Source organism: Epinephelus fuscoguttatus, linkage group LG17, assembly GCF_011397635.1.
Source record: "Epinephelus fuscoguttatus linkage group LG17, E.fuscoguttatus.final_Chr_v1".
NCBI lineage: Eukaryota > Metazoa > Chordata > Actinopteri > Perciformes > Serranidae > Epinephelus > Epinephelus fuscoguttatus.
This window is the reverse complement of record NC_064768.1, coordinates 14,120,179-14,134,591: the sequence shown is the minus strand read 5'-3', so window position 1 is coordinate 14,134,591 and position 14,413 is coordinate 14,120,179. Positions and strand designations below refer to the sequence as shown.

General features: G+C 40.2%; 1 protein-coding gene across 1 annotated transcript in view; it reads left to right on the top strand.

Annotated features, from left to right (window-relative positions):
• Positions 1–14,413, top strand: part of LOC125904520 (fibrocystin-L-like) — a 63,565-nt gene that overhangs the window by 46,300 nt on the left and 2,852 nt on the right. Inside the window, exons 56-75 of the mRNA XM_049601980.1 lie at positions 58–187; positions 2,752–2,870; positions 3,072–3,201; positions 3,530–3,703; positions 4,814–4,917; positions 5,424–5,550; positions 5,697–5,818; positions 5,900–5,990; positions 6,161–6,315; positions 7,709–7,831; positions 7,937–8,048; positions 9,373–9,489; positions 9,613–9,778; positions 10,481–10,713; positions 10,959–11,123; positions 11,247–11,404; positions 12,147–12,282; positions 13,508–13,852; positions 13,992–14,143; positions 14,266–14,412. Of these exons, the coding sequence (XP_049457937.1) occupies positions 58–187; positions 2,752–2,870; positions 3,072–3,201; positions 3,530–3,703; positions 4,814–4,917; positions 5,424–5,550; positions 5,697–5,818; positions 5,900–5,990; positions 6,161–6,315; positions 7,709–7,831; positions 7,937–8,048; positions 9,373–9,489; positions 9,613–9,778; positions 10,481–10,713; positions 10,959–11,123; positions 11,247–11,404; positions 12,147–12,282; positions 13,508–13,852; positions 13,992–14,143; positions 14,266–14,412 (3,006 nt within the window). The remainder of the gene's footprint in view (positions 1–57; positions 188–2,751; positions 2,871–3,071; positions 3,202–3,529; positions 3,704–4,813; positions 4,918–5,423; positions 5,551–5,696; positions 5,819–5,899; positions 5,991–6,160; positions 6,316–7,708; positions 7,832–7,936; positions 8,049–9,372; positions 9,490–9,612; positions 9,779–10,480; positions 10,714–10,958; positions 11,124–11,246; positions 11,405–12,146; positions 12,283–13,507; positions 13,853–13,991; positions 14,144–14,265; position 14,413) is intronic.

Genomic DNA, 14,413 nt, shown 5'->3' with positions numbered 1-14,413 from the left:
AGAAAGCTGATGCTCAGGACGGCTTGTTTAATGAGGTGATGTATGTGGCTGTTTTAGGGCGGCAGGCTGATTGCAGGATGGGAAGACGAGCCGTTCAGAGGTCAACTGTACATCATACTGAGAGGAGACCACCGCACACCTGACTGGCCTCTGCCCAATGGACCAAACCAGGGATCCAAAGTCCTGGGTGAGAAAACAGCATCAGAATGAACTAATATACAATTTATTTTGTATTGCAAGATAATTTCATGCAACATTGTAGTGTTTTGATTTTAATATTTTCTGCTTACGGAGATCAACAGTATTGTCACACATTTATAAAAGTATTGTTTTATGCAATACATGTAGTAATATATTTACAAAATGTTGTAGATTATTCTGCTGTAGCTTACATGAAATATAGAAGCAATACTTTTTTTCTCATCATATTTTAAGAAAAAAAGAACACATGCATACCCATACCCATACGTACATATGCTTTTACTCTCACATGCAGATAACACATAAACATATACTACATTTATACTTACTTCTACAAATGTACATATGTGCACGTTTGTTAAGTAAAATAAAATAAAATAATACAATTTAGGCAAACATAAAAGGTAGAGGGGCAAGAGGAAGAAGAAAAAGACACACCAAATAACACTAATGACCATACTGAGGAACCAGGAGTAGTTACTGCACTATTGAATAACTAGAAATGTGAACAGACATACAGTACAGGCCAAAAGTTTGGACACACCTTCTCATTCAATGCGTTTTCTTTATTTTCATGACTATTTACATTGTAGATTCTCACTGAAGGCATCAAAACTATGAATGAACACATGTGGAGTTATGTACTTAACAAAAAAGGTGAAATAACTGAAAACATGTTTTATATTCTAGTTTCTTCAAAATAGCCACCCTTTGCTCTGATTACTGCTTTGCACACTCTTGGCATTCTCTCCATGAGCTTCAAGAGGTAGTCACCTGAAATGGTTTTCCAACAGTCTTGAAGGAGTTCCCAGAGGTGTTTAGCACTTGTTGGCCCCTTTGCCTTCACTCTGCGGTCCAGCTCACCCCAAACCATCTCCATTGGGTTCAGGTCCGGTGACTGTGGAGGCCAGGTCATCTGCCGCAGCACTCCATCACTCTCCTTCTTGGTCAAATAGCCCTTACACAGCCTGGAGGTGTGTTTGGGGTCATTGTCCTGTTGAAAAATAAATGATGGTCCAACTAAACGCAAACCGGATGGGATGGCATGTCGCTGCAGGATGCTGTGGTAGCCATGCTGGTTCAGTGTGCCTTCAATTTTGAAGAAATCCCCAACAGTGTCACCAGCAAAACACCCCCACACCAGCACACCTCCTCCTCCATGCTTCACAGTGGGAACCAGGCATGTGGAATCCATCCGTTCACCTTTTCTGCGTCTCACAAAGACACGGCGGTTGGAACCAAAGATCTCAAATTTGGACTCATCAGACCAAAGCACAGATTTCCACTGGTCTGATGTCCATTCCTTGTGTTTCTTGGCCCAAACAAATCTCTTCTGCTTGTTGCCTCTCCTTAGCAGTGGTTTCCTAGCAGCTATTTGACCATGAAGGCCTGATTCGCGCAGTCTCCTCTTAACAGTTGTTCTAGAGATGGCTCTGCTGCTAGAACTCTGTGTGGCATTCATCTGGTCTCTGATCTGAGCTGCTGTTAACTTGTGATTTCTGAGGCTGGTGACTCGGATGAACTTATCCTCAGAAGCAGAGGTGACTCTTGGTCTTCCTTTCCTGGGTCGGTCCTCATGTGTGCCAGTTTCGTTGTAGCGCTTGATGGTTTTTGCGACTCCACTTGGGGACACATTTAAAGTTTTTGCAATTTTCCGGACTGACCTTCATTTCTTAAAGTAATGATGGCCACTGGTTTTTCTTTAGTTAGCTGATTGGTTCTTGCCATAATATGAATTTTAACAGTTGTCCAATAGGGCTGTCGGCTGTGTATTAACCTGACTTCTGCACAACACAACTGATGGTCCCAACCCCATTGATAAAGCAAGAAATTCCACTAATTAACCCTGATAAGGCACACCTGTGAAGTGGAAACCATTTCAGGTGACTACCTCTTGAAGCTCATGGAGAGAATGCCAAGAGTGTGCAAAGCAGTAATCAGAGCAAAGGGTGGCTATTTTGAAGAAACTAGAATATAAAACATGTTTTCAGTTATTTCACCTTTTTTTGTTAAGTACATAACTCCACATGTGTTCATTCATAGTTTTGATGCCTTCAGTGAGAATCTACAATGTAAATAGTCATGAAAATAAAGAAAACGCATTGAATGAGAAGGTGTGTCCAAACTTTTGGCCTACACTGTACACATCCTCAATCCAGGATTCCCAGCAGCTTTCAAACTAGTCTCACTAAAGCAAATTATCATTTCTCCATTATTGTACAAAAGTTTCATTTATTACATCAAATAAATCCTCAACCAGATGCTTCCAAACATTTTAAGTATGTCATGAAAATATACTTTATTATATTATTTATGATAAATCAGCATGTTTATGTTTTATAATTGATAAATAACCAAATGAAGCTAGATTTTAGTCATAACCTTTTCAGATTGTATGATAGTTTAATAAAATGCTATGTTGATTATCAGCTGTGAATGTGGAATTTATCACACCCAATAAATGATACCATAATATAAATTTTCCCAGATTAGAGGGATGCTGTGTAAGGTGTCACATGTTTCAGATCTTACTCTGTGTGTGTTTCACAGGTGTGTTTGGAACACTGGAGCTCTATGGACTACCCCACAACGTTTACCATACCAAACTGGCTGCCACTGCTGACGCTGGATCCAACACTCTGACCCTGTCGGAGTCTGTCGATTGGCAGGTCAGCTTGCTTTCCTTTTACTTTTAATTTTGTGTTTGTGTATTGACATGTAAAGGTTTTCAAAGCAAAAGTAATCAAATAAGAATTGTCTATGTGGTTAACTCTGTACCACATTTAGATTAAAATCTCATACGACCACTGCAAACGCTTGTATTCATCCATGTGATTATGTGTTTGCTTGTGTGTTTGTTGTGTGTGCAGGTTGGAGACGAGCTCGTCATCTCCACCTCCAGCTACAACCCGTGGGAGACAGAAAAACGTGAGATCTCCGCCGTGTCAGCAGACGGCCTCGTCCTGACCTTGAACCAGCCTTTGACCCACGCTCACATCGGTCAGTTCAACACCACTGTCTGTACAGACAGCTTATGTCTCCAGAGCTGCAAAAGGATGTTAAACGCACTGCAATGATTTGTGACATTTGTGTATTATTTAATATCCATGTTACAATTTGCCAACAAGATATTCAGCTTGTTGGCACATTTTAAACTAATCTGTTGTTAGATTACATTAAAATGACTTGTTTATGTGATAGATCCAATTTGAACCACTGTGTCCAGACAATGTTCAGAAAATCAAACTGCTTTCAAATGTGTGGTGTGCATTTTTATCATATTATACTGTAAAGCACTAACAGAACTCTTTTCCCTCACTCTCTTCAGGTGAGACTTACTCTGTCTCAGGTACATCGCTCTCCTACACTCTGGCGGCTGATGTTGCTCTCGTGACCAGAAATATTAAGATCATTGGTGAAGACTATCCAGAAATGATGCAGGAGTCGTTTGGAGCCAGAGTTCTGGTAGGCACCTACTCCTGGGATGGCATCGACTATAAAGGTACGTTTTTTTTATTAAGTGTGTAAAATTGGATTTCTTTTCTCACAGAATACGGTGTTGACTGTATTGGTTAGTTGAATTAGCTGTAACATAACAACTATATTAGAGTTTAAGACCGCTCAGGACAGTTTAAAGCTAATTATTTCCATGTAGATTAGAACCACGAGCATCTGCAGTTGGTTTTTGAGCTGCACGCAGTGAGAGTGAAATGCTGTTGCAGCGTTATTGTCACTCATGGTGCATTGTGTCTTTTGCCATTTTCCTTTTAAAAACCTTAAACATCTTTGCATCTGAAACTCAGCACAAACTGAGGATCATATCATTAATTATACTATAACCAAACTAAATTCGGAAAACCAACTGGTTTTATCTGCAAATACTCATTTTTGATCATTAATTTACTGTTTTATGTAAGATGCATGTAGTAGCCATAAAATCAGCCTTACAGCGACAGGGTTTAAACCCGTTAGCTGGCTCGGGCCCATATGTGTGGTGTTTACATGTTCTCCTGTGTCTGCATTTAGGTCTCAGCAGTATTCAGACTTTTTCTGTCATACCCCCTTCAGAAGCTGAAAAAAGTTCACACACCCCTACCCTACTTTTTTATCAATCATTAACAACAATAATTGGATGAAGCAACTAATAAAATAGGATCCATGTTGAATTTAAGTGAATGAAATTCAGCACGATAGCATCAGCAATCTCCTGTTCGTTTATTTTTGCTATATAAATCATTCAACTTTGTGTCTCCACTGGTCATACACACCCCACCTGCTGACTTTATGTCCCACTTAGTGGGCCCACACCACAGCTTGAGAACCACTGGGTTAATTGGTGACTCTAAGTTGCTTGTAGGTATGAATGTGAGTGTGAATGGTTTTCTCTATATGTCAGCCCTGTGATAGTCCTTTCCAGGGCGTACCCCATCTCTTGCCCCTGAATAGGATAAGCGGTTACAGATAATAGAGGGTTAATAAATGATTATTATTTCATATGAACAATATAAAGTGCATAGATGTATATACTGTATATTCAGCCTTGGTATGGCTTTGCCTTCATTTATATTCAAACACAATGACCACATCATTGTTTGGTGTTTTATTTGTAAAGGCAAAGCTCAGATCAGAAACGTGGAGTTCTTCCAGTCTGGTCAGGAAGGCTGGACCGACGACACCGACCCTCGTTACTCTGTGGCCTTCCTCAACCTGGGAGAGGTACAGCAACACATACACACACACACACACACACACACACACACACACACACATATAAGGACTACAGAACAACAAAGGGTGGAGGCTACATACACTTAAAAATGTGTTCACATAAATGCTTTGGATTAAAGAGTCCTCTAAATTGTGTGTCTGGTGTGTATGTCAGACATGTCCACCACACATTTGCATTACTACTCTTTTAGATTTGGTCACAGATTGATTTTTGTTTTTTGACAGGAGTAGTATCCAGCATATCATCTAAGATGTAGAATTGTAGCTCTCAAAAGTTTACGATTTTTTAATGCAATTGAAAACAGCAAAAAAAAGTCTTTCTTCTACATCATCTAACTGGATCACAGAGCTGGAATTATAATATTTTATCTCTTGTAACATTCAGCAGGAGTTCACATGACCACTAGGTGTTGTTTAGACGTGTTGCGGCCACTGCTAAGAAGGAAATATCTGTTGAATTAAGAAAATGCAAAATTTTGTGTGTGTGTTTTCAGATTTCAGAAGATGAGACATACATTCAGGGCTGCGCTTTCCATGACGGCTTCGCTCCAGCCATCGGTGTCTTTGGGACAGAGGGACTGAACATTGACAATAATGTCATCCACCGCACTGTCGGAGAGGGTAAACACCGCACTGTCAAAATGAGTTACAAATGCTGTGCAGTTTACACATTGTGCCAGATTATCCAAATTGAATGTAAGTGAAGTGGTTGTCTTCAGCACTGAATGAGGAGCATTTAAAGTATTAAAATGTATCCCTGTTTGCAGCTATAAGAATTTGGGGCAACAGGATAACACTGCGATTTAACCTCGTGATGTTCTCACTTTGGCCTGGATCATATCAGGACAGAGAGGAGCCCTTAAACTTTAACTGGAACGCTGCTGTCGAGGTCTGTCCTCTCAAAATACCAGATAAACCACTTACAAAAATCAGTGGCTGCATTTATGATCTTTGCTTATTTTTGTTTTAGGTCATTGAGGGGACAAATGTTGTGCTGCAGAATAACATTGTGGCAGGTTACGAGAGAGTCGCTTATCGCATCAATGGTGAACCATGTCCAGGTAACAGAAATGATTTAACCAAAGTGATAGTGGACGTTTTCTGTGTTTCCAGTCATGTCAGCAAATGTTTTATCGGTTTGTTCATAATATCTGAAATGCTCAGACTGAGGAAAAAGATTACTGAACAGAAGTCCTCAAGGATTTTTTTTTTCCCTGCGTGACTTCTGCAGGTTTTTTGAATGAGAATGAGAATGAGAACTGGATCGGCAATGAGGCTCATGGTGGTCTGTACGGAGTCTATATGAACCAAGATGGTTTGCCTGGCTGCAGCCTCATCCGGGGCTTCTTCGTCTGGAGGAGCTTTGACTACGGCATCTACTTCCAGGTTTTAATACTGAACTTCTTCTGTTTTTGACACTTTTATTATTTCATCACCCACAAAGGAATGTTCTGACTTAATGTGACTGGCATCAGAGGGTAGCAGTGTAAAGTTGGGCCTTTTCACCGTAAGGCAAGTGATGTTAAGGTTTAGGAAAAGAAAAAACGTGACATTTACTCCTATAAATTAACAAGGACCAGATATACAGAACAAAGTGAGCAGCCTATCGTGATAACGATAACTGTAGAAGAATTTTTTAGCCTTTAAAGGAAGAGTGTGTAAGATTTAGTGCTATCCTGCTAACATGTTATTTTCCTACATGGTCTCTCTCTCTGCCATTGCTGGCCAGCTGTTTATAGTCCTGTAATTCATCCTTCCACCAATCAGTGTTGCGATGTCTTTTAGCTCAGCTGCCTGTTCCCTCAGTTGAGACCGCAGTGACGTGTGCTGTGCACTACATACAATGAGTTAGGAGCTCCTTCATTTTTGACAATATTGAAAATCATACCGTCGGGATCTCCAAAAACCCAGGTATACCTTAATGCTGCGATACCACCTAAGCCTAGTGCTCACCTTATTTCTCTGATAAGTTAAGATCCACACGTTCAGGAGGTTTAAACTGGGAGCTGAATTATCCACAGAGGTCTCTTCCTCTCCAAAACAAATGGACCCAGTGGCCGATAAAAACACTTCATGAAGCAGTTCACATTAAAAAAATTGTTTTGCATTTTTTCTGACACTCACCTCACAGAGGGGCTGCTAACTACGGTGGCCATGTGAAAACGCAAATGGCCCTATCTAGAGCCAGTGTTTGGTTTGTCCATTCTGAGCTACTGTAGAAACATGGCAGGGCAACATGGCCATCTCTATGGTCAAGGACCCGCTCCTTATGTAGATATAATTGGCTCATTCTAAGGTAACAAAAACACATTCTTGTTTTCAGGTGAATAAAAGATACTCATCATATAATATTGTATTTCTGCCAATGTATCCCCCTAAATCCTGCACACTAGATGCTTAATTTGCCAATTTTATAACAAAATTGAACATTTACAGAAATAAATCTTTTCACCAAATTTACTTGTTCTGATTTTTTACTTACCAAAACAAACAGCATATTGGCAAACCATACATGAGCATGCAAAAGCCTTGTAGGGGAGGGAACTACTATTTGTGAAACATGACTCTTGTTAAGATACATGTATATATGATATATATGTGTGTACATGTAAAAAAAAATTATTATATTTTGTTCATTTCACAGGCAAAGATTTATAAGAGCTCAGTTTAGGATTCCTGAGAAAATAAAGACGAGGAGACGCACAATTAAAAGCTCAGTCTAGATTATTCATAAAAAAAATTAAAAAACCTCATCTTCCTCTTCCTCTTGCCCTCTCAGACCTCCATGAACGTTATTGTTGCCAATGTGACCCTGGTGGACAACGGGATGGGCATCATGCCAATAATCTACACTCCTCCTTCTCTCTCCCATGCATACGCTGATAAAACTGTACATGTTCAGGTGAGAGAATTTACTTTGATTCACTCGTTCTGATATCATTTATTTACACATCAGTGATTGTTTTTATTGACAGAATTCAAATTCCTCATGCTTATTTTTCCCCAGAATGCCTTCATTGTTGGCAGCAGCCCGCACTTCAACTGTTCAGATGCTTTGCCCAGCGGTGACTTTAATGTGTTTATCACCAAGAGCGAACGAGCCCCAAGACCTCTCACAGGTGCAGTACAAACTGATGCTGCCAACACACAGTACCATCACTGCTACAAAGTAGACTGATTTTCATGCTTTGATCTCAGGATACCATGACATTCATAGGTTAGAAAAACCTTCATACAGGGTTGCAACAGGTTTTAAAAGGTCGTTAATGTTTTTGGATTTGTCTTGATAGGATGAGGCTTTGTTTTAAATCACACAAGTTAAGCCAGCATTACACCGAACGACTTTTCGCACTATTTCATTATTGCAGACAGATTTCCAATGTTGGAATAAAATTATAAGAGTTTTGTTAGAGTTATGTCGTGCTCCTGTGATCTCGATTTTTTGGTGTAAGGTGGTTATAAAATTCAGTGCGAGCTGTCTGAAGTCAGTGTTTTTCTCATCTTGATATTTGGATAAAATCAAATATGTTTAATGGCATCGTAACTTTTCAGTCTTGTCTTATGCAAATACTGAAGTTCAGTGACGTGAACATTGTGAACAACCAATAGCTGCGTGCTCTACAGCACCAAACAGGAAGCAGGAAACCAAGGAAACAGTAAACTTGGAGGAACAAGAATGTGAACAAGTCTCAGTTCACTTGTTCTGTTGAAAAGGAGAAGAAACTGGTGGAGTTGAGGAGTGAACAAGATTCAGTGTTTATTTCAATGTATATTTGATCCACCAAACAGCACTTACTTTAGTGAGAATTCTTAATTTTTGAAACAGTCCATCTCTTATCTCTAGCATTCTCCTCCCACTAAAGTAGCGCAGCTAACCAATGGAGGCTGATGGTGAGTTTAGGAGACAAAATCCAAAATGTAAAGTCTGTACACAAATACGGTTTATCTGTATGGAATATACTGATGCCAAATTGACAAGAATACTGTCGACATATGACGCCTTTTATCTTGTGGTTCTAGAGTTATGTGTTTTTGTACAACTCTAGGGAATTGTTAATATGTCATATTTCTTAAATTGTCTTTAGTTGTAAGCGGGTGTCAGACTTAAGTCTTTTAAAACTCTCTTTAAAGTCCTCTAGTGTATGGTAGGTATTAATTGTCTCAGCTCACATCCTGCTTGTAACTCTGAGATAAAGATTTGTTTTGACATTGAAACAGTTTTAAGATCAGAACATTTAAACCTGGACATCTGGACTGAAAAAAGTCCTAGAACAAAGAAAAGATGTTCTAACTGCGTCATTTTGACAATTTAATTTAGCCAGTCCAGAACTTGAATGTAATTTAAAAGTGCTGAAATTTGATCCTTTTTGCATATAAATGCAGGGTTTGCTAAACTTAAAGGATTTCTGACCTAATGACTCTTTATGTTTTTACTCTCTACAGGTGGCAGATCTGGAATCTGTTGGCCGACCTTTGCATCTGGCCACAACAGAGCTCCAACTATGCCCCATCATGGAATCAGTAGCTACAACGCCATTAAAGGACTGATGAAAGTCATGGGTGAGTTCAGGCTCTGAGCTTTGGGAGTAGTACTAATGTTGTGAAGTTTGCCATTGAAAACAGTCCTCACTATGATTTAAAGAACATATTCCTTATTCCTCATTTCCCTTGCTTCATATCCAGACACAACCTTTGCTGGTTTCCGGAGTGTCTGCTCTGGTGAAGTAGATGTAATGTTCATGACCAACCCGGAGAACGATGACCTGCAGCATCCTGTGCAGGTTTCAGGCATAACAATGAGTGACAGCACAGAGGAGGCCAAAGTCTACATCCACAGGCCTGATATCAGGTAAATTGTTGTAACCGATAACAGGCTTGCAAAATCTGTGATATTTTCTCTGTGTGCGTCAGACAGTGAGAAAAGAATGACAAAGTGTCTACATTTTTATACTAGAAAAGCACTCAGAGAGTGCACACCTCCGCCAAGTAGGTGATATTCCCTCCCCCTCTGCATCAGATTTTGCAGCCTGCATCACAGTTAGGTTATTTGTATCACTATCATTATTAGATTATATATGCCTTCACCATGGAGACACTGTGGTGTATTTATTTCGATTTATTTTGTACCAACACAGAATATAATATGTTTTTTTGTATTTTTCACTTTCTTTTTTTACCAACACAGAACATTAATTTCAACTTTAGAATTACAACAATATTTAGCAAGTAGAACAAGACGTGCTTTCCGGCCACCAGATGGCGCTATTTTTGTATGTATATGGCTGGAATTCTGGAATAATAATGGCCAAGAAGAGTCTAGTGTAACCTCTGCTCTGTACCTTTGCCCTGAACGCAGCAGCTGAGAATGACGATTTAAGGGATGGCTGTGGTACACAGTTAAAAAGAAGCTTTTATTTAGGATTTAATCTGACAAAAAGGAATGTATTTTACATAAAACATTTACGAACTTGAAACAGTTGGGATTAAATCTCTCTGCTTTAATGCATATGATAAAATAAAATTCATACCTTTATTTTTTTTTATACTTCAGTAAAGTTAACCCCTCTGACTGTGTGGACATGGACTGCGACGGGAAGAAGAAGACCATGTTGAAGGATTTGGATGGTTCGTTTCTGGGTGCAGTGGGAACTGTGGTGCCCCAGTCTGAGTATGAGTGGGGTGGTGATCCCAGGAGGGGGCTGGGCGACTACCGCATCCCACCAGTCATGCTCACGTACCTCAATGGCAGCCGTATCCCCGTGAACCAGATTGCACCACACAAAGGTAACTAAAGGAAAAAAGATTCTCTCAGTCTCTTACTAGACAGTAGCTGATAAAACTGCAGGACCAAAAAAAAGAAATTTAATTGATTTCACATTCTGTGTTTGAAGTCCTTGCAGAGTCAAAAGTTTTCTTCTAAAATATCAGAGAAGTAGAAGGAGAAATATTAAACCTCTGCATTTATATCAGAAGTCACATCAGAAATAAACTAATTATCCAAAATGCTGTGCTGCTTCTTTTGTCCTCAGGTGTGATCAGGGAGAACTGCACATACATGAGTTCCTGGCAGAGCTACAAGTGTTTTGGGCTGAACTACAGGATGCTGGTGATCGAGAGTCTCGACTCCGACACAGAGACCAGGCGTCTGTCCCCGGTTGCTGTGCTAGGAGAAGGCTTTGTGGATCTGCTCAATGGTGAGATCAGTCTTGTAGTTCTGATATAAGTAAAACCCAGAAAAAAATTATTGATGTCCCTTAGATTAGTTTAAACAACAGAGAGAATGTGTCTTTAATCCAGTTGTGTGTCTTTGCGTCCAGGTCCTCAGGATCATGGTTGGTGTGCGGGCTACACCTGCCAAAAGAGACTGTCTCTCTTCCACAGCATCGTGGCCACCGGTCACTCCTTCGACATCTACTTCAGCAGCGTCAGCCCTCAGAAACTTCGCCTCATGATGCTCAACGCTGATCCATCTGAGGTCAGTGCACAACAAGAACAACATTTAATATGACAGTCAGCAGCAGTAACAGCTTGGCACAATGGCAGGCAACAAATAATCTTGTATTACAGTTGAACAGTAAGCTAAAACATGTTTCTGAAAACATTTCAGGCAAGAAATTTGCAACTCAGTAACACAATCTTGAATTATATCTGATCAGCCCTGGTGAGTTTTACCATTTAAACTCTGTTTTCACTGTGCAGGAAACAGTATGGTGTCCACTTCCTTTTCACAAACTGTGACAGCCAAAAAGTGCTCTAAAATGGGTTTCTGATGACATTTTATGCAAGAAATAGGCAATACAGTAACATGATTTTGATTTATATTCAACCAGCACTGCCTAGTTTTACTGTTTAATTGGAGATTGGTCCAAGTTTGAGAGATAACGAGAGAGAGGTGGGTCTGTTTCCTTGTGTCCGCAGTGGTGGCATAGGTGCCAGGTACACGAAAATGTGAAAGTGAAACTTCGCCTAATGAAGCATTTTGCATCTATCTATGAACTGGTTAGATGAAGGGAAGTTTACCACAGTTAATTTACTACCCAGATTGTTTTGATACAAAGCTGGCTGAAAATCAGTTTCCCTTTAAGTGCAAAAATGTTTTTCAGTTTAAATTTTTTGAATGTGACTCCTTGGCTCAAACATAAATCTTCAGTTTAGCTGCACCTCTGTCACTTTTTCACTTTTCATTAAGACAGTTTTTGTGTTTTTAATGTGTGCAGAGCGTCGTGGTGTCAGTCTTCTACTCCAAGCCGCAGAGGTTGGATGTGTATGTTGACAACAACCTGGTTGCTCCGACTAACGCTCAGTGGAACGCTGACAACAGTGACTACACCCTGAGGGAGCCCACCTATCCAGGTACTCATGAATAGGATAATGCCTACAATATCTTTAAAACACTCTAAACTTATTATGTGTACTGTATATATTAAGTGTGGTTTTGCTGTAAGTGTAATCACATATGTTAAGTTGGCCCGAACATGTACACATTTCAGTCATGTGTCTTTGCATTTGATTTATGGATTTATGTGTGGGATGGATGCCTGCTGGTGTTAAAGGTTAAGTCTAGTATTTTTCAACCTGGACCCTTTTTTCCATGTGTGTTTGTGTCTGAGTGACTAATGGGGACACCAATTTTTGCAATTGGTCCAGTATTGAGAGAGAGTGTGGCAGCCAGCAGCTGTAACAGGCTGTGCTCAGGGCATGTGTGCCTTGTCAATTTATGTCCACAAACAGTTCTTTTGTTTTGCCACTGACAGGCTCAGACTTATTATAAGAGTCTGACAACATAATGAAAACAATACCTACAGAGATAGGACTTTTTGTTAAAGAGTAAGATCCTTTTTGTTTAATCAGAAACAGCCCAGAAATATATTATATATTTCATTCAAAGCTGATGAAAAATAAACACCACGAAGGCTGTCTTGGTTCATCTTTCCACTGTTCCAACATTCACCAACTATGGTGTGTTTGAAATAAACCCTTAAAATGCCCAGTTAGATGTAAAATTATACTGGCCCTATACATGCTTAAATGACTGTTTCTTCAAATGGAGTCTGGTGAGTTTGGGGATACATTTTCGGGGTTGTTTCTGATTACCTAATAGGATCTTACTCTTAAACAAAAAGGTCTATCTCTGTAGGGATCCTTTCCATAATGTTGTCAGACACTTATATTAACAATGTGAGCAAAAACAAATACTTATAGTGGGCATACATTGAAGGTGGGAACATGCTCCAAATGGTTACATTACAGCCTGTTTTGCTGCTGTTGGCTGCAGCACTCTCTTTCAAGGCTGAACCAATTTCAAAAATTGTTGCTCTGATTAGTCACTTTGACGTTTTTCAGCCTGGACCTTAGTGTCCTATGTTTGTATGTCAAAGACACCCCCCAGCATTTTTGTGTGATTAGGGAGTCGGTGAGAAAAGTTTGAAAATAAATACTTATTAAACTTCATAAAAATACATGAAAAATGACAGAGTTCTTCAGTAAAAAATGAGGGTCGAAGTAGCAAGAAGTAGCTAGTAGCAAAATTTTAGTTTAATTCATCAATCATATATTCCTATTTATTTAATCCCTCCAGGCCAATACTTCCCCAAACTGAACACCACTGAGGGCGCAAACTACTTTGACCAGGACTACAAGATGCTGAGGGTCTTGGTGCGGGGCTCCCAGCCAGTGGAGATCCGAACCTCCCCGGTTCTCTTCCTCTCCTTCGAGCTGCCCGCTATGACCGAGGAAGAGTTCTTCGGAGACAGTCTGATCCAGAACCTTGCCACGTTCCTCAAAGTTCCCCCAAATATGATCCGAATCACCAACATCATCCGGGAAGATGGAGGTGCACGGCGCAGGAAGAGATCCACTGGCCTGAAGGTGGAGGTTGAGATCAAGAAACCTCCAGTCCAACAAACCAGCAACACCACCAACGGTTAGTAGGAGAAGAAGTAGTCTCATTTCTGAGCTGATGTTTGCACTTATATTGTGTTTAGAGTGTTTTACTGTCTTATATGTGAACAATGGCCTGTAAACTTAGATTTTTGTAACATCTGTTGTCTTTGTCTTCTCAGATGAGGAGGACTTTACGTTGTTGAAGAACATCGCTAATGATCTGGGTCAGGCAGCAGTTTCCGGAAACCTCAGTCAGTCCATCGGCTTCAACGTCTCCTCAATGGGTGTCATCCCTCCTCCTCCTCCATCATCTGACCCCAGCTGGGAGGAGGTAAACGTCAAGACTAAATCATTAACACGTGCTTAGTAAAAACTACCATGAAAAGGGGGATTTTAGTATCAGTTTTACATTTCTATTCACTGGTTCGATGTTTTTCTGTTTCTAAATATCAGGAGGCAAACGAAGAAGTGACGAGGGAGGAGCCGACAGTGAGCTATGTGTCCAGCGTGAACAACCTGCTTCTGATAGAGGAGCCGATAGCCGGGGAGTTTGTGGGTCCTCTGTACCAGCAGCCCAGTCTCATGGCTGTGGATGAGCAGG